At 46.2% G+C, this 24461-nt stretch overlaps 1 protein-coding gene across 3 annotated transcripts in view; it reads left to right on the forward strand.

Moving 5' to 3' along the window:
- Grik4 (glutamate ionotropic receptor kainate type subunit 4) overlaps positions 1–24461 on the forward strand; it is a 308759-nt gene that overhangs the window by 143149 nt on the left and 141149 nt on the right. For all 3 annotated transcript variants that reach the window (XR_004517486.1, XR_004517487.1, XM_033764389.1), the window contains 2 exons: positions 10259–10356; positions 14311–14476. Coding sequence is in view for 1 of the 3 variants with exons in the window: in XM_033764389.1 (XP_033620280.1) it covers positions 10259–10356; positions 14311–14476 (264 nt within the window). In the remaining 2 variants the exon portion in view is untranslated. The remainder of the gene's footprint in view (positions 1–10258; positions 10357–14310; positions 14477–24461) is intronic.

Below are 24461 nucleotides of genomic sequence, written 5' to 3' on the forward strand. Positions count from 1 at the left end.
AATGCCAGAAACAAGGCAGATACAGACTCCGCCCTCAGGTGGCTTGCAGTCTCTGTTCAGTGTATCAGTGGCAGCTTCCCACAGTGCCTCTTACTTGGTGTCCAGGAGGTGGAGAGCCTGATTTTTCCAGCTTGATCTTCTGTGGGTCTAACCTCATAGGTATTGGCCAGATTATCTGCTGACTACCTTTGTGGACAGTGTCCATTCCTGGTCCAGTAGCTGTGACTGAGTATGGATCATACTATACAGAACAGTGCTGTTGAGGACATCAGAGTCCCTGGGCACAGATTCCTCCAGAAGAGGGTGTGGTGGAATAAGAAGCATAATAGTCACTTGTTTATTCATTAACTCATTCAGTCAATAAATATTTATTGAGTGACTATTACACTTGATTCTAGATAATAAGGGTTCAACAGGGAAGATATACAAGTCTTAGTTGTCATAGAGGTTAATTTGTAGTATAATGAATGGAAAATTGGATTTCTCAAGATAGTCCAAATGAAATCACTAGCAATGACTTCCAGTGGATCTTCTAGCCCTGTCTGCAGGATTTCTTTGTTCAGGCCTCAGATGAGGGTTCAGACTTCTAAACAGTTCTGCAGTCCACTTGAATTGAGTCCATCAGCTCCATCACAGGCTTCCCTGGCAGGACCCAAAGTGCAGATTTGCCTGCTGTGGATGGCATCATTAGCAGATATAAATTTCCAGTCCCAGTGACCCAGGCAGCCTACTTTCTAAAGTCAGTACATGTAAATATTAAACCAGATGAATTGGGAATAAAGGAAATTGATATCTTTGTTCTACATTGCAGAGCTTTGGGCATCTTTTTAATGCCCTTCTTTTAGGTGCCAAGTATTTATTAGCAACTAGCCCTCATTCAGCTTTTATATCTCAGTGTGTTGGAGGCATGATTAGCATTTGTTAGAAAAGAAAGCTTCTGGATCTTTCTACCCCAAAAACCTTTCATCTGAAGCCAGAGTGCTCTCCCACAATGGGTTTTAAACATCATCTAAGTAGTTCATAGACAGGTTCTGTCTCTACCAAAGTAAGAGGACAACAGATGGGTGATAGGTTAGTGCTGTTGGCTGAGTCAGGAGGGACAGTGACTGAATGTCAGTGGAGGAAGTAGGAGAAGGAACATAGGAAGGAGACAGCATCCCTGGGTGGAATAGGGCTGATGGCTCTGTGATTCCTACTTTGAACTGTCTGTGTGGTATGAAAATTAGGCTCATAGGTTTTAGAATTAGACCGACCAGGGTTAAATTCTGGCTATGCCACCACTGATTAGCTGTGCAGTGTGGACAGGCTGTTTAACTGTTTTATGCTTCAATTTTCACACTTGTAAAACAAGAGTTATGGCAGTGTCACTTCACGGGGTCATCAGAGTCTACCAGGAGGCAGTGTGGGTGAAGCACTTACCACCATGCACACAGGTGACAGTGAATGACAGGTGCAGCTTTTTGTTGGCTTTGTTCTCTTCCAGTCACCGCTGAGCAGGCTGCTTCTCAGCCTCTCACCATCTCTCCTCCTTTCCACTGCTTTCAAAGTTAGGCCACACCCACATGGCAGCACCATCTCCCAGCTCTTCTCAGGTGGCTTGCTGAATGTCAACAGCCATCCTAACTGGATATTCCCCATCTCTTTCCAGTTATCTGGGTTGATGCATCTGACAGCTTTGAGCCTTTGGAGTTTATGGTGGGCTACCTCAAGCCAGCTGACTCTCAGTGTCACAGACTCTTTTCCCTGGGCTGGTGGCCCAAAGCTAATTTTCATTGCTAATTTAAAAATATGCTCTTGGCCTTGAGACTCTGAACAACTCCCTCAATTTCACACCTTATCACCGTGTTGCCAGGGAGTCCCCTTCAAGGGAATGAAAGAGACCCTGCTGATAATGTTTTTGGCTGTGGAATGCAGAAACTCCAATTGAAGTTGGGGCTGTAGCAGTCCAGCAGGTCACAGTTATGCCTTGCTTTCTCTAACAAGTGGGTTTCAAAAAGTTTGGTACACATCATGCTGAATGAGTCACATTTAGGGTAGGCAAGTCAGTCCAGGGAAGCAGTGGTTATTTTGAGAGTCAAAGATGATGAAGTGCAAAGAAGGTAAAGTTGGTAGAATCTAGAGCTCACCTCTCCTTGTATGATGGTTGAATATGAGGCTCAGAGATAGAAAGCATCGCACAAGGTATTAATTAACAACCAACCAGGAAGCTTGAAAGATAGCTATACAAGTCGCCCTCCCACATCCCATCAGGTTCAAATAGACAGATTTTCATACAGAGGGTTAAAGTGAGGGTCACTTGTAAAACTTCCTCTAAACCATTGGTCTCCCCAGACCTCTGCCCTTTCACCATGACTGCCTCGGGCTTCTAGACGTTTGACTTCCCAACTCCCCTACATAGCCCATAGATCTGAAATAAAAGGATGGATAAGACCTATGAGGTCCTCTTTCCTCCCATTGGGCCTTTCCTCCCTCTCTTCCATATCTCATCTCCATCACAGCCTTTCTCTTCGCAGGGAGCTCCCACTAGGCATAGCAGTCCTGTTTTCCACAGATCACTGTGTCTCCTGCGGTTCCTGTATTAGAGCTTAACTAAACGCCACCCTTTTACCACCCAAATACCCCGAGGCACTGTCCCTGCTGCTGCCAGAGCCAGTTTGCAGTTTAATTTACCACAGAGCTGTAAGCAGGGGCTTCCCTAGGCAACATTGTTCTTTGCCTTGGTTTGTCTCTGTGAAGCCAAGTGTGTCAGCAGCTGTCCACACTGTCCCCCCTGGAAACCTAGAGGCTCACTAGTGACAGGGTCCACTCTAGTTCTAGTGTGCCTGGCATGGGGCACAGCATGCGATGCTCTAGCTCTGCCAGGCTGCTCTTCCTGCAGTTTCCATGGGCATGGCTTCCAGTGATTTGGTGCTGCCTCTAATAAGTGAGGTCCAGTGTCCCTCTGTCACTTTGACAGAGTAAATTGAGGTCAGCATAAGGAAAAAGAAATCAAGAAGCTGGCCGGGGATTTAGCTCAGTGGTTCTGCTGCCTGCCTTGTAAGCACAAGGACCTGAGTTTGATCCCCATACCAAAAAAAAAAAAAAAAAAAAAAAAAGAAAGAAAGTAAGCCAGAAGAAAATGTATACAAATAATGAAATAGTGGTGAGTCATTCAATGAACATTCCTTGCTTCCCTCTCTGAGTTGCCCATGTCACATATACATGATACAAACTCGAAAACACTTAGAAATTATCCAATCCAATTCCCCCACTTTACAAATGAGGAAACTGGGTCTCTCAGTCTTTTCCAGACATCTGCAAAATGACATAAGTCCTAGGTAGATCTCCTCTGTTGTACCAGGAAGTGGCTCAGACAGGAAGTCAGACTGGAATACAGGCCAGATGCACAGGTGAGGGGGCTGGACCAGACATTAGCACTTTTCTCAGGTGAAGATAGGGGAAGAAGTCATCCAGGTAGAGGGAATAATGGCAAGAAGAAAGGCTTGAGCCTGGACAAAGTGGGGTATGTTGGGGCACAGTGCCAGATGAACGTGGCAATGAGAGAGTTTACCTGGGGCAGAGGTGAGGGCCAGAGTTGGAGGGCAGGGTAGATCATTGCTCACACTCAGAGGCAGGGACAGATGCACCAGGATTCTATCCGTGACTCTTAACAGCACCCTGGGCCTATGCCTTGTGCCTCCAAATCCTCATTGGGAATAATTAAAATCCCTCCATAGTGTGTGTGTGGTGTGTGTGGGGGGTTGGAGTTCTTATTTCATTGCTGTGAGGATGAAGGGAGAGATGCTTCTGACTTAGAGAAGCCCCCAGTAAGTTTTCCCTGTTCCAGTGAGCAATGGTAGAATCTGCACCACAATGCCTCCTCTTGAGGAAATTGTAGGGACTCAGGGTAGTGTGTCTACCAGCCAGTACCTTGTATGCGAAAAGCCCCAGTAAGTGGAATTGCTCCTCACACAGTAGTTTGGGACCAGATTGGGGCTGGTGAGGGAGGAGATAGCAGTTTTGAGTACGAGTACCCTGATACCTTTAGGAACTCTGACCAGGCAGATTTCATGTGTGACATTTGAGTGGAGAGACAACTCTCCACCTCACGCACTCCTCTGTTTGTCTTAGGGGTAGCAAGTCCAATCCATTTAGCCCCTTCTGCACCCACGGAGGATTCAGAATGAAAGGCATTCTTGAAGGCTTTGGTAGGAGAGGAGTCCGTTCTTCAGAATGGGTTGAGGCATTGTATGCCTTGTCTGGGATGCTCAGGGTTTCTCTGTGTGCTCCATGGGTGGTATAAACAGGCACAAAGAGAGACCTTGACCTCCCGCTCCTCTTGAGCTTCAGCTCGGCAAAGTGTCTTTGTGTCTTTCAATTCTCCCAGCTCTCTGCTCTATATCTCTGGCAGCCCCATGAAGTCAGGACTTTATTCCCAGGCCTCAGAGAACAGTTCAGTGGCTCATCCAGTGTTACCTTGTCAGTGGGGAGGACACTAATTCCTCATCCCATCCAGGGAGCCCTTTCCTAGAAGGGGCTGCAATTAACAACCCTCTATACCATCTACCTCACAGGCAGCCCTTTCCCTTGCCTGCATTGCTCTTGTTTGGTGGAGGGATCTGTGTGGACTCAGGGGAGGACTCTGTTCCTATGGGCCTTTCCTGTCCAGCCCGGGTTTTTGAGGGGACTTTGAACCCAGGCCAGAACTGGCATCTGAGGGGGAAGAAGTCCTTCCATTGGCTTTCAGTACCCCATCATGGTCTGTTATTCCAGCAGCCACTTTTAGAGTTGCCTCCCAACTCCCCTGCTGGATGAAAAACTTAGTTGCCATGGCAGTGTCACTCACGTCTCCCTGTTTTCTCTCTTCCCTGCTCCCCATCAGCCAGAGGTACCGCTGTCTCTCTTCCCTGCTGTCCCTTCCACAGCCTGCTCAGAGTCCTCACTCAGGTGGCCTTGGCCTATGGAATCAGGCTCCCAGGGGGCTTAGAATTGAGGCCTTTCCCAGATGCTTTGTGTTTTCACTGAGCAGGGTATCCTTCATGGAATGAAAGACCACTTCCCAGATCCCAGGCAACCCCAGATCATGGCTGCTGCTAAGAGGATCATTTGGTTTCACTGGACTCATTTTGGGTCATTTCAGCTCAGTTGAGCAAACATCTGGTGAGCAACTGGAGAACTGTAACTCCTGCCTTTAATCATTTTATGATCCAGAGAGGAAGGTGGACATGTGGACACATGTGTGAGGAGCTCTGAAGGGTAGTCCCAGGTCTACAAGCCCCTGAGGTCCCATGTGTTTAGAATCCAGAAGTTCTGAGATGTGTGGCTCATGTACCATACAATAAATAATATCTCAGATGCATGCTTATGTTTACACATTGTATAGATTTGTTATCACTTATCTAAAATGAGTAGGACAAGAAGTATGTTTTCAATTTCTAAGGGTTTTGTTTGTTTTTGTTTTTGCAATACAGCATTTATATAGATTTTACTGGTTGAACGTTCCTAACACAAAAATCTGAAATCCGAAAAGCTCCAAAATCCAAAACATTTTGAACATTATGTAAGCACTAAAAAAAAAAAATTTTCAGATATCAGAGCATTTCAGATTTTCCATTTTTGGATTAGGTACGTTTAACCAATAAATAGCTATACATCTCTGTGTTAGATATTTTGCTACCAAATACATTTGATGAAAAACATCCTTTGTAAGAATTCATTTTAAGAAGAAACCACCCTCTCTTGAGGGCCAACATTATAAGTTTGTTTGGGGTAGTAGCTGACTAGGAAATAAGAGAATAAGGAAATTTCCCTGACTTCTAAAGGCAGCTGACTCAGAGTAAGAGATACCTTTTTATCTAGGGGCAAGATCTGACCTGGGTCCTGGAGGATCAGTAGGGGTTTGTCAGACAGAAGGGCAAGACAAGGTCTAAACCATGATGTACTGAAGATAGTAATGGACCCCTGCTTAGAGAAATGTTTTAAAATGAATATTATAAAATGAGTCAGATGGTCATAGAAGCCAGCTATATAGAGATGCAGTTAAACTATTCCAATATCAATATATTAATATCTGTATTTCTTTATCAGTGTATTAAATAGACAAGACCAGCATTAGGTTTAACTACTAGAATAATTCTGAAATAGAAAGAATATAAATGACATTTCAAGATAACTACAGCTCTGTAATGTGATGGAAAAAACACTGGTGATTTCTGTTGGTGACAAAGCCACAGGTACTATTAATGGACTGTGGTTTATTGTCTGCATTCAAGATGTAAGGAGATTCTACATATCAGTTGGGGGTAAGAGAAAATAATTATATAACCCCCCAAAAAAGTGCTTATAGAATCCTGATCCCAGGATCCCCACAAGCCCCTGTGCTAGTCTGAAACAACTACCTGGAAGGTGGGGTCTCATAGGAAGATAGGAAGCACATTCTAGGAGAGCTTCCTGGACATGGGAGGTGGAACAGCGGGAGAAAATGTGGAGAGGTCAAAGCTGTGTGGAGATGAGACCCATTTGGATTCTACCTATCATCAGATTTGTTTTGCTATAGCATGGTATTCCTTATAATATAAAAGGAACACATGCTCATTATTGAAAGTAATGGAAAAAATAAAGGAAATTATTCGGCATCCCAGCGGCCAAGGCAGTTTCTAGGAACATTCCAGGTAATTACCATTCTCTGCCAGAGACTGTGGGAAAGGAACTGCTCCCTGAGGCCAGGGCTTGAGTAGCTGCATCTTCACTCTATTCTTCAGTTTTTCTGTCTTATTTTTGTGTCTGTGAAAAGGATGATAGTAACAGTACCTATTTCATCACTGTGCTTTTAGAATTAAATAAGTCAATTCCTGTAAAGTGCTTCAAATGAGCCATAATTAGCACTCAATAAATGTTGGCTTTAATCACATCTTCTTCCATTCATTCTTCATTGCATCACTGTTTCCTGTATTTGCTTAGTTTTAGCTTTCATATAGATATACATATAATTTTATAACCTGTTTATCTTAGTACTGTTATAGAAATATTTGAATGTATTATAAACTACTCATAAAGCATTTTAAATGCCTAAATAATATTCCATTTGGGCATATGACCCACATGGTATGTAACTATTCTCTTATGATTAGACATTTCATTTATTTCTAATATTCCGGGCAAGGTATCCTGCCGGCTTTCGTGTGATTCCCTGGCGATTTACTGGGCACATAGCCCTGTGCTCAGGAGAGAGGGTACCAAGGTAAATTAGACGCGCTCTCTGCTGTGGAGGAGCATGAAGATCAATATTTTAGGATTATAATTTGCCTCACAGATTGCAGAATGGATTGGCGATAGAAAACAGATGGTGAAAGGGACTGACTCAACAGTGCGTAAATAGCCATTAGTGAGGAAAGGGGAGCATGGGGCAAGGGTAACCAGGGCTTCGACCTTGAAGAGCTAGGGGGAGTGATCTAGAGTGGTTAAGGGCATGTGTCTGGATGCCAGATGAATCTTCATGGTCAAATCCAGTTCTACAATATATTACTAGTGTAAGGTTGAGGAAGTTATTTAAATCTTCTAAGGTTCCCCATTAAGTGGGGATAAAAAATGAACCTTCCTTATAGACATATAAAGTCAAATTAGATTATGAAGAACAGCAAATACATTACAGTGGCAACAGTAAGAAGGGTTGTGCCACACCTGAGATATGATTCTCAGCACTTGTTTATATTGACTCATTTTAATCCTCACAACATCCCTATGAGAGAGGTACTGTTCTAGTTTCATAGGTGGGTAAACAGGCCCAGGGAGATTCGGTAGCTTGGCCAAGTTCTCACAGCTAGCAAGGAACAGTGCTGAGCCTCAGACCTAGACAGTCCAGCATCAGAGTCCGTCTCTTAATGCACAAAGCCATGGTGCCACCTGCCTATACCAAAAGGAAGCCCTGTGGCCACACCTGGCAGGCAGGTTGTCGGAACCTAACTTTGTAACCCATCACACTTGTCAGAGTACAGGGTCAACTGGGCAGAAATGAGACAAAGATGAGATAGCCCAAGGAGAGTAAGAACTAGGTAGAACCTGAATTTAGCAGGTAGGAGAAGGAAAAGAAGTCAGCAAAGAAAAATATGATCGGAGAATTGGATAAGTGTCAGGACTGGATTTTTTGTAAAATTTAAAAGAACAGTGCCATCAGCAACATCAAAGCAGTACAGAGAGATCTGGATGAGGACCAGTAACAGGTCATGGTGACCTTGGATAGAGTAGATTCAGTAGATTGAGGGAGACTGCAGCTGTAAGGGGCTGAGAGTAGCTGAGTGAAAAAAGGCTACAGGGAGCCACGTAGACAAAAATACTCTGTGAGAGGCTGGAATGAACACTTGGTAGGGGTCAGGAGGCTTGAACCCAATTGCTGGCCCTGACCTTGAGTAGTAGTGTGACCTAAAGAGAGGCACTTGATATTGCTAGAATATTATTTTCTTATTGTTAAAATCAATAGGTGAAGCAGGGATATGATGGGGTGCTGTTGCAGGGTTATGATGGGGTATAGAATTAAAACACAGTAAACAGTTAAACTGGCTGCTATCGTGGGGCCACTCTTGTGGAAATGACATGTACTTTGTGAACCTTCTCCAGAGGTGAGGTCTGGTCATCTTGACCTCTGCCACCAAGGATGCTTCTGACACTTGGCACTGGTCAGACCCCTTGTGGTGCCCTTTGCCCACAGCCTCTCAGTCAGTTGAGATTTAGGATGTGGTGAGGTTCAAGCCATGCCACAAGCTAAGAGAAGACCTCAAATCTGTAGTTCATATGGCAAATTACAATTCTGGGATTTGAACCCTGGCATTGGCATCTGCCTTGCCACCTGTGCCCTACTCAGGTGATCACTTGGCTGTACTGGCCAATGATTAGGATTGTCACCAGGGGAAAGTACCAGGCTGCAGGTGTGACTTTGCAATTGCCTTCCAATCGTCTTATTGCTTATATGCAGTTTCCTGGCCTGGGAAATGACTCTGCCTGACTCCTAAGGTGAATACAAGGGGAAAGTGTATGAGATTGCACTTTGTGTTTTGCAGACACAGATGGCACATTGTACAACTGGGAACCCGATGTGTATTCTGAGCAGCAGCACCTTGGCTCTGGGTCCACATATATGTGGAGAGAATTTCCACATGTTCTCTCTCCTTGTGTCTCCCCTTCTTTCCCATCTTTCTTTTTCAGCCTCTAGCATTTAAAAATTTTAGATTCTTTTCTGACCACATGTCCCATTCATTCATGCATCCATTCAAGTAACGTGGACTGGGCACCTACCATCTAGAAAACATTGTACCCCAAGGAAATGAGAAGTTGCAGTTTGGAGATAAATGTGGTTCTCTTCTTGACTGGAAAGGGTTTGAAATCTAGTAAAGCTCTAAGCAACAAACAGACACAGTTATAAGTGTTTTATAATAAAGGTACAAACTGAGGACCTTGGGAACCTCAGGCAGAGCGAATTCCACCTGAACCTAGGATGTCAGGTAACCCTTTCCGGTGAGTGTCCAGAGAAGAGGAGGGAAAGGCACTTTCCCAGCTGAGGCAGTGCAAGGTCATGGGCATGTGGGTGTTCAGGACAGTCCCTAACGCACCCAGGGAAGAGACATGGCAAGCTCTGGGCAAGGCAAACAAGGGGCTTTGTAGATGTCACCTCCCTCTGCCTTCATTCTTTATCTCTGCCTCCCCTTTCTCTTTTCTCTTTCGCTGCTTCTTTTGACTTCAACTAAGCCTGCGTTCCTTCTCTTTGTCTGTATCATCCTTGCTACCTTTGTCCCAGCCTGCCTGACTTTCTGACTCCCAACTGTCTTTATACCTGGGAGGCAGTAGCAGATTGAAGGCTGGGCGGCCACTTTGGCAGCTGGGCCCTCCCTCACCCGTGCATCAGCAATGTTTGGGCTGCCCCACCACACTGCAGATGAGGCTGGGTGGAAGCTGCAGGCTTCCTCCAGTAGCCTGTCCTTTGGTGACAGCTCAGACAATTTACGCACCCTGTTGGCTATGGTTTTGTGTTGTCATAACCTGGGTCATTTCCTCATTTAATTGGAGTCTATAAACTCCAATAAAACTGTCCCAAAGCCCAGTACTCCAGGGGAAGAAGAGGAGACACTGGATTTGGAGGGGCTGGATAGGGGTGAAGGTGGAAAAAAAGTAAGGAGCAGCATGTGGAAAATCAAAGGAGTCAAGGCCACAGGGCCCAGGCAGGGCTGCTGGCCCGAGCCCCCATCTTATGCATACCTTGTTTCTTTTCCTGCCCTGCTGCTGGCTGCAGTGTGTCAAATCCTCCCTAAGGGAGTAGTTGCTGTCCTGGGACCATCGTCCAGCCCTGCCTCCAGTTCCATCATCAGCAACATCTGTGGGGAGAAGGAGGTGAGTACTGGGCCAGGTTGGGTGAGAATACCCGCAGGCCGAACCCAAGGGCATCATGGGCTTTTAAGGGCCAGAAGGGCCTGTTGAGGCTGCTGTGTTGACGTTGTTAATGATATCAATACAAATAAGAAGTGGTGCTTGGCTGAGCTCTTGCTTTGTTTCAAGTCATGTCGATGGAAGGAGCTAGTGAGAGCTGGTTTTCCAAGCTGAGCTCCTCAGGGTCTTAGTTATGGTCCATAGCAGTGCCCTCAGTGAACTCCAGGTGGTGGCAGAGAGGGAGGTTGAGGGAGGACAAGAGGGCAGAGGTCTCAGCCTCAGGCTCCAGTCCACCTAGGCAGCTCTGTGGTCATCTACTCATACACTGGGATTTTAGGTTTGGAGGAAGGCATTACTACATTGTGTTGGAAAAATACACTTTGAAAGCCTGTAAGTTTTCGAGAAGAGATTTTATTTGGCCTTTTTCTTCATTTGCCAGTTCTAGCACATACTTCTTCAGGTAGGAGGTTATTCCTCAGGTGTGACTTCTGACTAGGGTCTCTCTAGACCCAAAATATGGAGGCCATTTCATCTAGTTCAAGTTCACTCATATGTCAGGAGCAAGTTTCTGAGCAAAAATCCCTGTCCATTCTCCCCTCCATCTTCCCCAGAGAAGAAGTTGGAACTTGCTAGTTCTTCCTGGAATCCATCAGCCCTTCTGTTGCTGTGTCCCTGGGGGCGGGGGTCATGGACAAGTGGCCCATTGGCCCACCTGTGTCCCAGGAGCATTCTAGTCAGGTCTGTATGGGACAGATGAAGCTTGTGAGGCCCTGAGCTGAGGAGAGGCCAGGGAGGAGCATGGGGAGGAAGCATCACCTTGCGTGCCCCTAGAGGAACCGCAGGCTCAGCCTCTCAGAAGCTCTAGTTTTGGGAGGGTCTGGCTCCTGGAAATAGAGGAGAAACCCACTACCAGACAGCCAACCCATCCTCTGCCCTTCCAGAGGTGGGGAGCTGCAGACCGGCTTCTGTCCATCCAGTGTCCTCTTGGAAGCTCTTTATGTGGTTGTTGTGGATTCAGGCAGAATATTTATCCTCCCTGTTTCATGAAGCTTCTCTCAGAATTGTTATCTGCATATTCTAGTGCTTTGTGGCCCTGACTTGAGGTTGGTTCTGCTCCACCCCATAGGCTGAGTCCCCAGAGCTTTCTTGCCAGGGGCCGGGTCCATTCTGGCAACTTGCCACCTCCTCCCCCTTAGACATCCTGAGAACAACTCTTTAGCTGCATAGGCCACCAAGCAGCTTCTTCCATAATCTCCCAGGCCTAGGCCCAGGACATGAGCCCTGATGTTTAGTTTAAACCTTCTTTGCCAGGCCCCGAGGACCAGCTTAAGTTTGTGGTATGCCATTATTTGCAGCAATTGCTCTGATCTTCAAATGAAGTTGCTAAGACTTTGGATTCCCGTTTTTCTCCTCTGTCCCTCCCCCAACTGCCCACTTTCTTTTTGGTCACTTATTATCCTCCTCATCGGATCTACTCTAAAATGGCCTCCTCTTGGGATTCACTGACTATTTCATCTCAGCCAGATCTCTTAGCCTGGTGTTTTTAGCATTTCAGGCCACAAACTGAGCCCCCAATTTTCAATGTCACTCCGTTCTGCTACACTTGCTCCTGTGCCCTAGACCAGCGAGCCAGCCCCCCTAGAGAGCAGCCAGATGGTTGCTCCTCCCTTGTCTGGTCATGATCCTTCCAGAGCAACTCTTTCTCTCGTTCAGATTATGCATTTTTGTTAATATTTTATGAGGCTGAACTGCCTTACACTGATTCCCCAGCTTCAGGGAAAAGCAATGGAGTTCTCACCAACAAGTCCATCTTTTAAATGCTCATAACATCTCTGCAGCCCTTGTGGCTGGCTGCTTTCTGCCTCACTGCTCCCCTATGCACCTCCATGATGACTTCCTGGGTTGTATTTAAAACTGCAAATCGATTATGGATTAATCTTTGTCCAAAAGACAGAATTGACAGAAGGGGACAGACCTAGCCCTGCCCCGGCTGGCAGAGTAGCTGACTTCCTCCCCAGCGGCCTTCCCAGTGACCCAGTGCTAGAGACTACCCACCAGCATTCCTTCCCAGGGAGCCCCCTCCACCCTCCCTTGCATATCTAGCTCCCACAGCTTTATGGGAACTACTGTTTTGGGAGCAGAAGTGGAAGGGAAAGAAGAGTGGCATTGCCAAGCACTTGTCCTTCACACATGGCATCTCATTTTTATCTGCGCAAAGCTCTAAGAAGTTCCTATGGTTGTCTTCATCCCAATGAAGCATATATATAGACAGCCTAAGGGGTTTGCCCCCAAATCACATAACAGAACCTGGAGGTAAAGCCAAGTCTGTAGACTTCAAAAGCCACATGTCTTTTTCTTTTCTAAAAGACACCTCCCCCAATTTATGGCTGGTTCTTAAGTATCTTCAAGGGCTCCCACTGTTGGGGGTGCTAAGAGGCAGGGCTCTGTTGGGTTAGCTGCTAATGGAATCCACAAAGGGAGAACCTTGATCAGAGGTACTCAGATATCTAAATCAGCCTGCACCTGCCACTCCTTGGACTCACCTTCTCTCTTGCCATCTTTGTGACTTCTTTTCCTTTCAAGGTGCATTTGTTAGTTATTTTGGATCGATTGTATGGGATGCAGGATGCAAGCAAGGACAAACACCCCTTATAACATGTGCCTGGTCACCTTCACTCTATAAAGAGTCATTGTTCATAGCATGGCAGGTTTTCCTCAATTCTGCATCCTTCAGTCCCTGCTGGAAAAAGTATGGTCTCACTCTCTTTATAGTTCAAGGGTTAATCCTAGTTGAATTCAGTAATTTTCTTTCTGGTTTTTGCTAAATCTTTACTCCCTCCCAACTTTAATTTTAGAAGAGCTCTGGTCTCTGGCTGGCTTCACCCTAAAATTTAAAAGGATAAATAACTAGAATACTACAGAGAATATCCCAGCATCTTCCTAGGCTCCTGGCAGCATAACCTCTGCACCAGGCCAGGCAAAGAAAACTTATATAATCTTTTCTGAATAATGTATCCTGGAAGCCAAGTAACTCACCATCAGGAGGTTTTCCTGTCATCTACCTTCAATCTTAATTGGCTTAACATCAGTATAAACTCATGCTCAGCCTTAGCTTTCTCCTGGCTGAGTACCAGGGAGGAGGATGGCAGAATAAAATCAAGGTAGATGGCAGCTTATTACATTTTAACTTCCCTATTATCTACCAAATAGGCTTGGCCACCAGTAAAGCATCCCTGGCAGCCAGAGAAACACCCAGAGAAGAGAGGCAGAAGGCAGGGCAGTGCCTCTTGGAAAGCTCAGTAAATAGAGGCCAAGGGAAGCTGACATTGCCATAATGTAGCTGGGGCAGGTGTTTGTTTACCTGGCTCCATCATCGGTGCTCTTGCTGGCTTCTCCTGCTGCATCGCTTCCATCCCCATAGGTAGATCTGTGACAGATCCTCCCCCGCAACAAACACACACTCCTGGCATTGAACCAGGAGGTTTGCTGGGAGTTGATTTATATACCTGTTGCCTGTGCTGCGCTGAGGGGCTCCTCCTTTGGTCTCCAAGGTAGTGTTTTTCTTTTCTGCCATCTCTACTCTGATTTATGAACTACAAATAAAATAATATAAGGACAATCCCTTCAAGGGCCATTTGTCTCACTGCATAGCACCAGCCACTTCCTCTGAGAACAAACAACTGTTCTTTTGCATTCTCAGGTCCACAGATTGGCACAGAGATCCATATAACATTCACACAGGTCTCTGGCTAAAAGGTGTCCTATCCTGGCTCTTGTGGTGGATGTCATCATGTCTTTGTCTTGTGGACCAGATGCCCTGGATTCTGCTCCCCCAACAGCATGGCTCCCCCACCATACTCCCTTTTCTTCTCACTCATCTGGATTCTTCTTGCTGCTCATTTTTGTTCCTTCTGCCAGGTCCCTCATTTCAAAGTGGCCCCAGAGGAGTTTGTCAAGTTCCAGTTCCAGAGATTCACAACCCTGAACCTGCACCCCAGTAACACAGACATCAGTGTGGCTGTGGCTGGGATCCTGAACTTCTTCAACTGCACCACCGCCTGCCTCATCTGTGCCAAAGCAGAATGTGAGTCTCCCCAGGCCACTCCACCCCAGATAGGATGGTCTTGCTGATTTCCACCTGGCTCCTGTGCCCCTGGCTGGAGCCACATTAGGAGGAAGTGGCCCCCCTCAGATCACGGAGCTGGTAACCAGCAGGTTCAGGCATTCCCATGTGTCCTTGGGTATTTGTCCATGTGTGAGTATGCATGTGCATGCGTGTGTGTGTGTGTTTATATGTTCATAAGAGTGAAAAAGAATGCACAACCAGGAGCACCTTTTACCAGAATTCCGTGGGTACAAGCAGAACAGAAAGGAACTAGGTTACAGAGAGACTGGCCAACTGCCAAAACATTTTGCATCTGCAAACTCAATTCCCATGTTTTCAGCCTCATTGAGGGAGAGAGAGAGAGAGAGAGAGAGAGATAGCCTGAAGCTCTGAAACTGCTAGAATGAAAGAGAGAGAGAGAGAGAGAGAGAGAGAGAGAGAGAGAGAGAGAGAGAGGGAGAGGGAATCAAATTGAATGCATTTGTACTTGATAGGTTGAAGATCTTCTTTCCTTGGAGAACAGGTTTTGCTGATGGAACAAGGTCCAAGGTCAACTCTTGATAAAGGATTTTTTGCAAATACATGGTTTAGAAATGCGTTTTCTCTGACTCTCAATTTGTGACATGAGTTTAGTGTTTATGAGATTTAGCAAATTTCAGCCAACACCTCCCAGAAAACCTGTGTGACTGTGTGTTCCCTGTGGCAGCTGCACACCCACACACAGTCAGCAGGTGCTGGCCATTGACTTGCACACGCAGGGAACCAGAGCCTGAACCTAGCCTCTGCGCCTGCACAGGTCTGAACCTGCAGGTCTTCAAGAGCACCACTGGCAGAATATCTTCTATCTGAGCTCTGTTCTGTGGCTTCTCAATACCATCTGCATTTTTACATCCTTCTTCTATGCAGGGATCCCAATAGCATCAAAGGCAAAATCCTCTTCCCTGTTATGGGTAGAACAATCTGTATTACCAGACCCTTGTACCTGCTTGACTCCATACCTGCATCCATTCATTTCTTCAACATAGTTTTACTGAGTATTTACTCTGTGCTATCCAAGTAACAAATAGCAAAGTCTCAATTCTGTATGCTTTACGTATACCTTATTTATATACAATCAGCTTTTGGAGGTACTGGAATTCCCTGATTCATAGTGGAGGAAGTTGAGACTCAGAGATGAAATGACTTGCCCCACGTCACACAACTTAAGCAGCAGGGCCCAAATCAAATACAGACCTTCTCACTACCAGTCCAGCACGCATTCCAGAATCCTGTACTGGCTACAGAGATGCTCCTGCCATTAACATGAGAAAGCACGGAATAGTCTGTGCCAAGTATCAAATGTACATGGTGGCTACTCAAGAGAGAGAGGTACTTGAGTACGGGGGTTCCAGGAAAGGATGTGAGACCAGGGCAGGGGTCTCAAAGAATGAAAAAGATTCAGATAAACAGAGAAGAGAGAGCATGTGAGGAAAGCAGGAAGCCTCTTGCCATGCCAAAGAAGGAGGTGTCTGAAGCCTAGAGCAGATATTAAAGGTGGAGAGAGGCTGGGGAAGGAAGCAGAGAACCTTTGAGAGGCAGGTTAAGGCAGCATGGACTTCAGCCTGTATCAACAGAGGGCGCTTGAAGGTCTTTCCCTTGAGTAATGTCCTCAGAGGAAAGGCCAATCTAATCATGAGTGTGCCACTGCGGACAGGACTGCTCTGGCAGGGTTGGCAAAGTGGAATTAGACCCAAGGATCTGGGGACTCTCAGAGGACTTGGAGAAAGAAAGTTTTTCAATAGCTAGGTCCTATAAGAGGGGCCAGAGAATTGGGCATGTATGAGAATCGGTGCGCATTTATTGGGCATCTCTTATGTCCTGGGTACCAGGTTAGGCTCTGTGGGAGACAGCAGAGAATAGCCTTGTCCATGTCTATAATTCCAGATACTCCAGAGGCTGAGGTAGGAAGAGCATCAGTTTGAGCTCAGCTTGGGAAATTTAGTGACCATTGAGACCCTATCTCAAAATACAAATATTTTTAAAGGAGCTGGGAATGTAACTCAGTACTAGGGTACTTTCTTGGTATGTGGGAGGCCCTGGTTCAAATCCCCAGTACAAAAAAAAAAAAAAAAAAAGATGGAGCAGTCTCATTGGAGAACCATCAGGGCCTATGGACAAAAAGCAGTTAAGACAGAAAATGACAAATATCAGCTTACAGGGAGTGTGGTGCACTGGAGTCAGAGGCATTGGTTGCATGGAGAGTTTTTGGCAGGAGCTCTGAGAACAGTCTAACCCCTTCATTTACAGATGAGGAAACTGATGCCAAGTGAATAGTGTGACAGGCCTAGGGTCCCATAACTAATATCGTAGAGCCAGGATTTGAATCCCAGTTAACCTGGATCAAAACCCAGTGTGCTGTCACCATTACACAGGTATTTCTCAAACTGGGTTCCTGCAGATATATGTTGACCAGTTCAGCAGCCCCAAGCTACTTGTGATTATTAAATTTAAATTTGAATCCATTAAAATGAAATAAAATTCTAAAAATTCAGTTCCTCAGTCTCAATAGCTACATTTCAAGTACTCAATAACCAGTATGGCTGGTGGCCACCACAGTAGCCACAGAGGTACAGAATATTCCCATCCAAAGCTCTATTGGCCCATGCTGCTTTGAGGAGGAGGAGGAGGAGGAAGGAGAAAAGGTCAGAGGAAGAAGAGGTGGTAGAGAAAGAGGAGCAGAAGGGGGTGATGGAAGAGGAGGAAGAAGAGAAGGAGGGGTTTATGCACAGAGTTTTCTAGGCAAAAAAAGCCTGGATAACCCTGCATTCTTTTTCCCCCTTGTAGAGAGGCAATACACAATAACCTGGACTCTGAGATGTCCTACAGCCAAAATAACTATTTACTTTATCATCTTCCACATAGGGTTGACCATGAGCCCCAAAAGGATGCTGAGAAAAGGCCACAGGATTCTACCATTTTATGGAACACAGCTGAGAAATGCTGTATTCTTCCCCAAATGTGGCATCCTGATACCATGAATGGTATAACAGAATCAAGTGTTCTCACTATGAACTGACTGCCACCAGTGTCAGACAGGCCTGAACTGGCCTGTGCCATGTATGCAGCAGGGGTATTAACAAGGTGTGAGTTAATGAGTACTGGGTACAAAGGCTGAGCTCTGTTTCCTCTGCTGTAGGTCTTACTAGGATTTGGGGAATTAATCACTCCATTTGTTAAACATCTGATATGGATTGAAGACTATTAGATGCTGTTGCTTCCCAGCCCGCGACTGCTTCCACTAGAACTAAGACATTCCCTGACATTCACACAATTCCTCATAGAGGCAAAATACCTTTGCTTATGTTTCCCATTTTACCTCCTCCTCCTGAGTCATGCAAGTGCAGAGAACACCATCTTGAAGCAGGTAAGCAACTTCAAGTCATGCTGCTGGTGTCAGATTCTCCCTTGGATCATTTGATTCGAGCTAAGGGACCCTCACCCCACAGCTATACAAACAGCCTCAGAGTAGTAGCTCCAGGGAGGGTGGGCCCTACCTGGCAGGGACAGTGTCCTTTGAAGGGCAGAGATCTCTCTAGAGCATTGTGTCCCTGAGGTCCCTGGAGCAGAGGTTCAGACTGGAGCACAGATAAGGCCATGGAGGAGATGAGACTGTCCAGGCACAGGAAATGCTGCGCCTCAGCAGCCAAACTGAGCTGCCTCCTGGAGCTGCTGAGGACTCTGGTTCCTCTCACCAGGGCCAGGAGATGGAAGGTGGGCACAGCAGGGGAACTTCAAGGGCAAAGAAGATTAAAAATCTAATCAAAGGACGAGGAAATAAAGGACAGAAGGGAAACGTGGCTCAGAGCTCAGGAGGAGACACTCCTCCATCTTCCTTATTAATGCAGGGCCGAGAGACACTGCGAGCGGAATTAGGAACAGGAATCTAATTCTATTTTTCAGCCATCAAAATTACGTGTAACAGAGATGACTCCATGGGGAATCATGCTACTTTTTCTCCTTCTTCCAAAAAGTAGATTTTTTTTAATAAGCAAGTTTTGGACCAAGTAGAGATATATTATGGATTACATTATTTTCCTTTCTTGGGAAATTAGAGTATATGCAAGTATCCATTTCTAATTGGACTGGGGTGGGGTGAACAGCCCAGGAATGGCCATTCTGGTCCTCCCCATGGGGCCTGAGAAGCTGGCTGTTTGGGGCCTTCCAGGGAGAGTGGGGCTTCCCATGGTTGCTGCCAGGGACCCTTGAGTCAGTTCACCCCTCCATCCATGAATCTATTTGTCATGATCCCCAGGCTGGGCCCAGAGAGCAGGTGTCCCATGCGGTGTGCTTCCCTACCATCTTTTTCTTGGTTTTTTTAAATATTTGCTTCCGTGTTTTTAAATCCTTTCTGTGGCTCTGGGCCTTATGTTCCCATGTTTTATGCCGCTTACTTATTATCTGTGCAATCAGGGGAAAGTGACTGTGCCTCTCCCTAGCCTTAGGTGTATTTTCTATAAAATAGGGATAACGTTCCCTCTCTCCCAGGATGACTGAGGGGATTAAACAGGATGATATCTATGAGTAGACATGGTGTCCATGATAAGGAAAACATTTGAATCCCTTTTAAATGAGACCTGCTAGGACCTGGATCAAGGGAGGCGTGGCCCTATCCTCCTATGAGTGCTCTGTTTACTAAACATGGTTCATGCACTGGAGAGGAGCAGACTTGGTCAAGAGGCGATTCCCACCCCAGGGAGGAAGTACTTCCCCCAAGAGAAAGAAGCAGGTTGGCTGAGTTAAAAAAAAGAACCGATCTCTGGAGCCAAACCAAGCTGCCCCACTATGTAGGAGCTGTAGTGGTATAGAGCAGATCACCTACCTCTGATCCTTCATTTTTCTCTCTGTAACATGGAGATGATGATACCTATTGGGACAGTTGGATGGGGAAGCAACTGAGCCTTAGAACGTGATACACATTTAGTTACTGTTATTTCATCTGACATTCCTGGTTGAGGCAGTAAAAGTGGAGGATGAGGCAGTAGGGACCCATGTCCAGGGCCCTGTGTGAGAGTAACTGGGGCAGTAGTGGGCCTTTCTCAGATTGCCCATAGGAGGAGGTACTGTGGGGCCTTTGCTTATAACCACAGGATAGGAAATAAGCCATGCATCTGTGTGCTGACATGTGGGAAGGTGGCAGTCCTGCCATTATTGAACACTTAGCATGTGCTGTGCCCTATGCTGAAAGTTTTTGTATTATCTCATTAAAGTGTTAAATCCCCAGTCCTGGGTTCTATTCCTAGCACTATAAAAATATTAAATTCTGTAATTTAAACTCATCTAACTAATAACTTCATAAGATCCATGTAAGATGGACTGTATTAACATTCTCCTTATGTGCATGAAAATGAGAGATGAGTCCACTTCCAAAGTCATGGCTCTCTCTCTCTCTACCCCTCTGAGTCTCGCAGGTAAGACAGAAGTGAGGGGCTGTCTTTCCTGTGTCACAGGAGACCAAGACCTTCTTCCTCTCCACGCTGAGTGGTGAAATGGGAGGCCAGTCCTTGGCATCAAACCCTGGCTTTGGAGTCTGGCCTGCTTCCAATCCTCTCTCTGATCTCAGGCCCAGAGCCACTCCTGCCCCAATATCTGTCTTCACTCTGGGATGACGCACACACCTCCCTTCCAGGGTAGCTGAGAGCACCAGCTCAACTCTACCCCAGGGCACTGAGGAAGCACTAGCAGCTATTCCCAGAGCAGAGGCCTCCTGTCTGAGCTGGATACACACACCCTGAAATTAGGAGGCCAGGTCCTTCCCAGCCCACCCTGCCATCCTGGAGGAGATGGTCTTGATGGGGCTCAGCCAGCCTTCCTTCCCTTGGGCCAATCCCGGCCCTGTTCTCCCTACCACTGGTCCCAGGGACAAGCCACCTATGAGATGGGACAAGACTGGGAAGCAAGGGAATACATTGTGCCAGCCCTTGAACTCCTGTGCCCCTCTCCACGGGGTGACATGACACCTGGAGCCCTCATCTTCACCTGTCGGAATCAGCTGGTGGAAGAGTCTGACAGCCACATCTGGGAGCCTTTGTGTGTGATGGGGGAGGGATGAGCACTCTCCAGGCTGAGGGCCGTGGGCGCCACATTAAACCCATATCTTGTCGTTAAACCCATATCTTTTCATTAAACCCTCACCACCATCCTCTCAGGTGAGTTGTACATCAGCCACCTCCTCTGTGGTTAAAGGTATTGCCACTCCTGGGAATCAAAGCATTTTCTAGGGCCAGCATGCTACACCAAGGGAATCAGGATGTAGAGACAGAAGGCAGTCTCAGAAAGATGTTTATTTTTAATTTTTGGTGCAGTGGTCCTCTGCATCCCCTGCATACCCATATCTTAAGTATTTGTGTCCTTGACCTGAGGCTGTGTTCCACTGTGCCTTTCCTGGCCTTGCCAGCCTTCTCTGGCCCTTCTGGCCCCGCTGCCCTCCAGTTCCCAAAGCCAGCCCCCTCCTTCCTCCCAGAACAGCTAGCCTGCTGGGCCTCTCATCGATCCACCCTACTACATCCTGAGCGAGACTAATAGGTTCCCCAGGTCCCTCTCAGCCTTAGCCTTTGCAGGAAACCTCTGCTGAGCCGCAGTCCCACAGGAGAGGAGGGTTGGGGTGGATGGGGTTAGGGGTGGTGGTGATGGAAGAATGCAGATTTTAACCCCTGGTGGCCAGTGCCCCTGGTAAACCCCTTGGTTCTGTTAAACAGAGGTGAGGAGAATGACAGTTGGGAAAGGTCAGACTGCACTGAGACTCCTTATAGTCTTAATATGGCTAAACAGTGCTCTCTCATCTGCAAATCCCTTCCTCCGTCTTCAATTAAAAACATATCCTCTTCTGATTCACAGAATTAGAGAATCTCTGGGCTGGAAAGACATCAGTGTTTTTCTAATTCAACTTTCCACCCACTGGTTTAATTTCCTCTCCAATAATCCTCAAAAGGGGCTTCAGTCTCTACTTGACTACTTCCAGTGGTGGGAACCTCACTACTTCGTGTGCAGTCTATGGCATCTTTAACAGTTTAAGCCGAAGGTTCTTTTCAGTGCTGAGGTGAAGTCTGTTTCCCTGTGACTCCCATCCACTCATTGTTTCTGGCCTTTGTCCTTGAGGCTGCCAAGGACAAGTCTGCCTTGGGAATATTCTTCCCATGCTTCCTTGGAGCAGCACCCCTTCCTTCAGCTCTCCCTTAGTGACAAGGTGACAGCCCCCGCCTGGCACTGCTGCTCCCCTGGTGGGTTAGGTTGCAGTCTCTTTATTCCCTCATAGCCTCTAGTTCTGGTCCAGGCAATCACTGTGCACCCTGCCTGTACTGGGGATGTGCAGAGATGTTCAAAACTGTGAAATAATGTATGTATCGATCATACACAAATAATACAAGTGGTTCCTATTTGTGATGGTTTGACTTACAGTTTTTCCATTTTACTATGCAAGAATGATGCACATTCAGTAGAAAACAGACTTGGAATTTTTCATTTGGATCTTTTCCATGTCTAGCAATATTCAGTACCATACTTTCTTGCAACAGTGGCAGTGGCAACAAGTCACAACCCCTAACCAGTCATATGATCATGAGGAAAAACAATGCATACTCTATGGTTTGCAGTAGGTAAGATGTGTTGAAGGCATTTTCAGCTTACAGAATTTTCTACTGATAGCCCAAAATCTCATTTCTAGTAACGCAACAGTTTCACTCAACCCCAAACACTGTGGCTCTGCTCCATATCACCCAAATCTTGGGTTTTGTTTTTGTCTTCTGTGATGAAGATTTGTACTTTGGGGAGCTGATTTGGGGTCATGTACTTGTAACAGATCTGACATACAGTGTGTTTATCAGGGCAAACCCCACTGTAAATTGAGAAGCATCTACATGTTACCAAATATTTCATATGGTTTATAACCAAGGGTTATATTTGGGAGTTGGATAATAAATACTGTAAGTAGAAAAGTGAGACATGGGTAAAGACTGGAGAAGGGAAAGACATTTTCAGGGAGGAGATGGGGTCAGGGGTGAATGGGAAACAGGATTTGCCAAGCCCTTTCTAGGTGACAGATGCCTTTAACACTCCTTCAATAACCAGGTAATGTAGTTGTCTTGATTTCACAGATATGGACACAGAGGTGCTGTGTTGCCACACTTCCTGCATGGTGATGCTGGAGTTGTATTCATGTCCTGATACTGTGCTTTCCTTTTTTGTTGTTGTTGTTGTTGTTTTTGTTTTTGTGCATCACGTGCTTCCAGGTTGGGAAGAGAGATAGGTGATAGGTGATTCTGGGTGGGCTGCACACCTCCCTCAGTACTGGCTGCTCTTCCTGCCCTTCTGTCCTCACCCTACCTCTCTGCACACTCAGGACACTATGCTGCTCTTGTTTAAAGGGCAGCAGAGCACCTCCAAGGAGGTAGCAGACTGGGGATTGACTGGAGCACAGTCTCCAGTATATCAGATGTCTGAGGGCCTCCAGGAGCTTTAGAGGCACAGACAGAGGTGAGTATCACAAGTCTCTGCAGAGATGCTACTTGGGACAGAGGAAAGACCAACTCCATGTCCTGGCTGGCACAGCATGGCTGTTTATATAATCTCTGTAAAGAACAAGCCCTCTAAAGCTTCTTGTTCCCTGAAAATCTTCCTCACAACAGTGCAGGAAGGTCAGAGTTTCTTCCTATCTCTATCATGCCAGGCCCTTGGTCTTCAACCCTGGTCCTTCTCATTAAAACAAAATAACAAACCCTACTGAATATAAACTTTTCTTTCCTAAGTCTCCAAACACATCTTGGGCCTTTTTAGTCACTATACCTATTGCCTCCTGCTCAGTTTGTCCGTACAGACAACATGGTATCCTGGAAAGAGAGTTGGATGGAGATCAGAAAATGCAAATTCTGGTGCCAGCTGGGTCCTTGTATCTCTGTGTAGCCAGGCAAGTCCTGACAGGTCTCTGTTACCAGAGGAAAGAGGTGGATGTTCTTCAGTGCCCCAGTTATCTTTTGATCTTTGAGAGTCAGAAGGATGCAGAGAAGACCTTAAATTCTATTCAAAACATCTTTGAATTGGGGATCCTATTAGCCAGTACAGAAACTGGCAGCCTAGGGACCTTGGACTGGATGGAAACCAAACATTGCCCCACCATCTATAGCATGTATGGTGAGTTACTCACCTCCCTAGCTCCCATCCTCCTCCTAATTCTGGGGGCTTTAGTACTTTATAGGACTGTTATGAAGATTTACATTAGATAAGCCATGTAAAATTTTTAGCACATTAGCTGGAACAGAACAAGGGTTTGATAAATGTTACTTGTCATTGCTTTGGGAGCAAATGCCTACCAGTCTCCTTGCATCAGTTGAGGCCACTACTTTCCTGGAAGGTGACCCTTTAGACTCATACAAACACACACATGCCCTCCCCAGCCTGCTTTCCCACAACCAAGGTTTCATGAAGACCCTCTTGTCTTAGTGGCAACATTCAAGACCCACTCCTCCTACCACAGCTTCCAGGCAGCAAGTAGTGGAGGGAGAGAGTGCTTAGCTTTAGTGCAGTATCCTTTTTTTTCATTCTCTTCTGGGCCCGCAGTCTTGCCTACTGCCATGTAGCTGAAAATCTGTTCTTTTATAATCATAATAATACCTCCTCTTAATATGGCCAGGAGGCTCTGAGGAGTTTAAAGTAGTTACTAGACACGTTTTCTGAGCTTTGGAATCTTGAGGGAACCCCTCCCTCACCTCTAAAATGAAAACAAAGACTGTTCTAGAGCCTGATAGAACATTTTTATGGATTTACTAGGTGCCTAAGTACTTGCATGCTGCCTCATTTAATGCTCACACATTCCTGAAAGCTATGGCTGTTAAAGTCCTCACTTAGACAGGGAAACTGAGGCCCTGTGAACAGGTCACGGAGGTAGGGAGAGACCTGGACCTGATGGTTTCTGAATCCTGTTTTGGCCTCTGGA

This window comes from Fukomys damarensis, unplaced genomic scaffold (assembly GCF_012274545.1).
Source record: "Fukomys damarensis isolate Sample0158 unplaced genomic scaffold, DMR_v1.0_HiC HiC_scaffold_16, whole genome shotgun sequence".
NCBI classification, from domain to species: domain Eukaryota; kingdom Metazoa; phylum Chordata; class Mammalia; order Rodentia; family Bathyergidae; genus Fukomys; species Fukomys damarensis.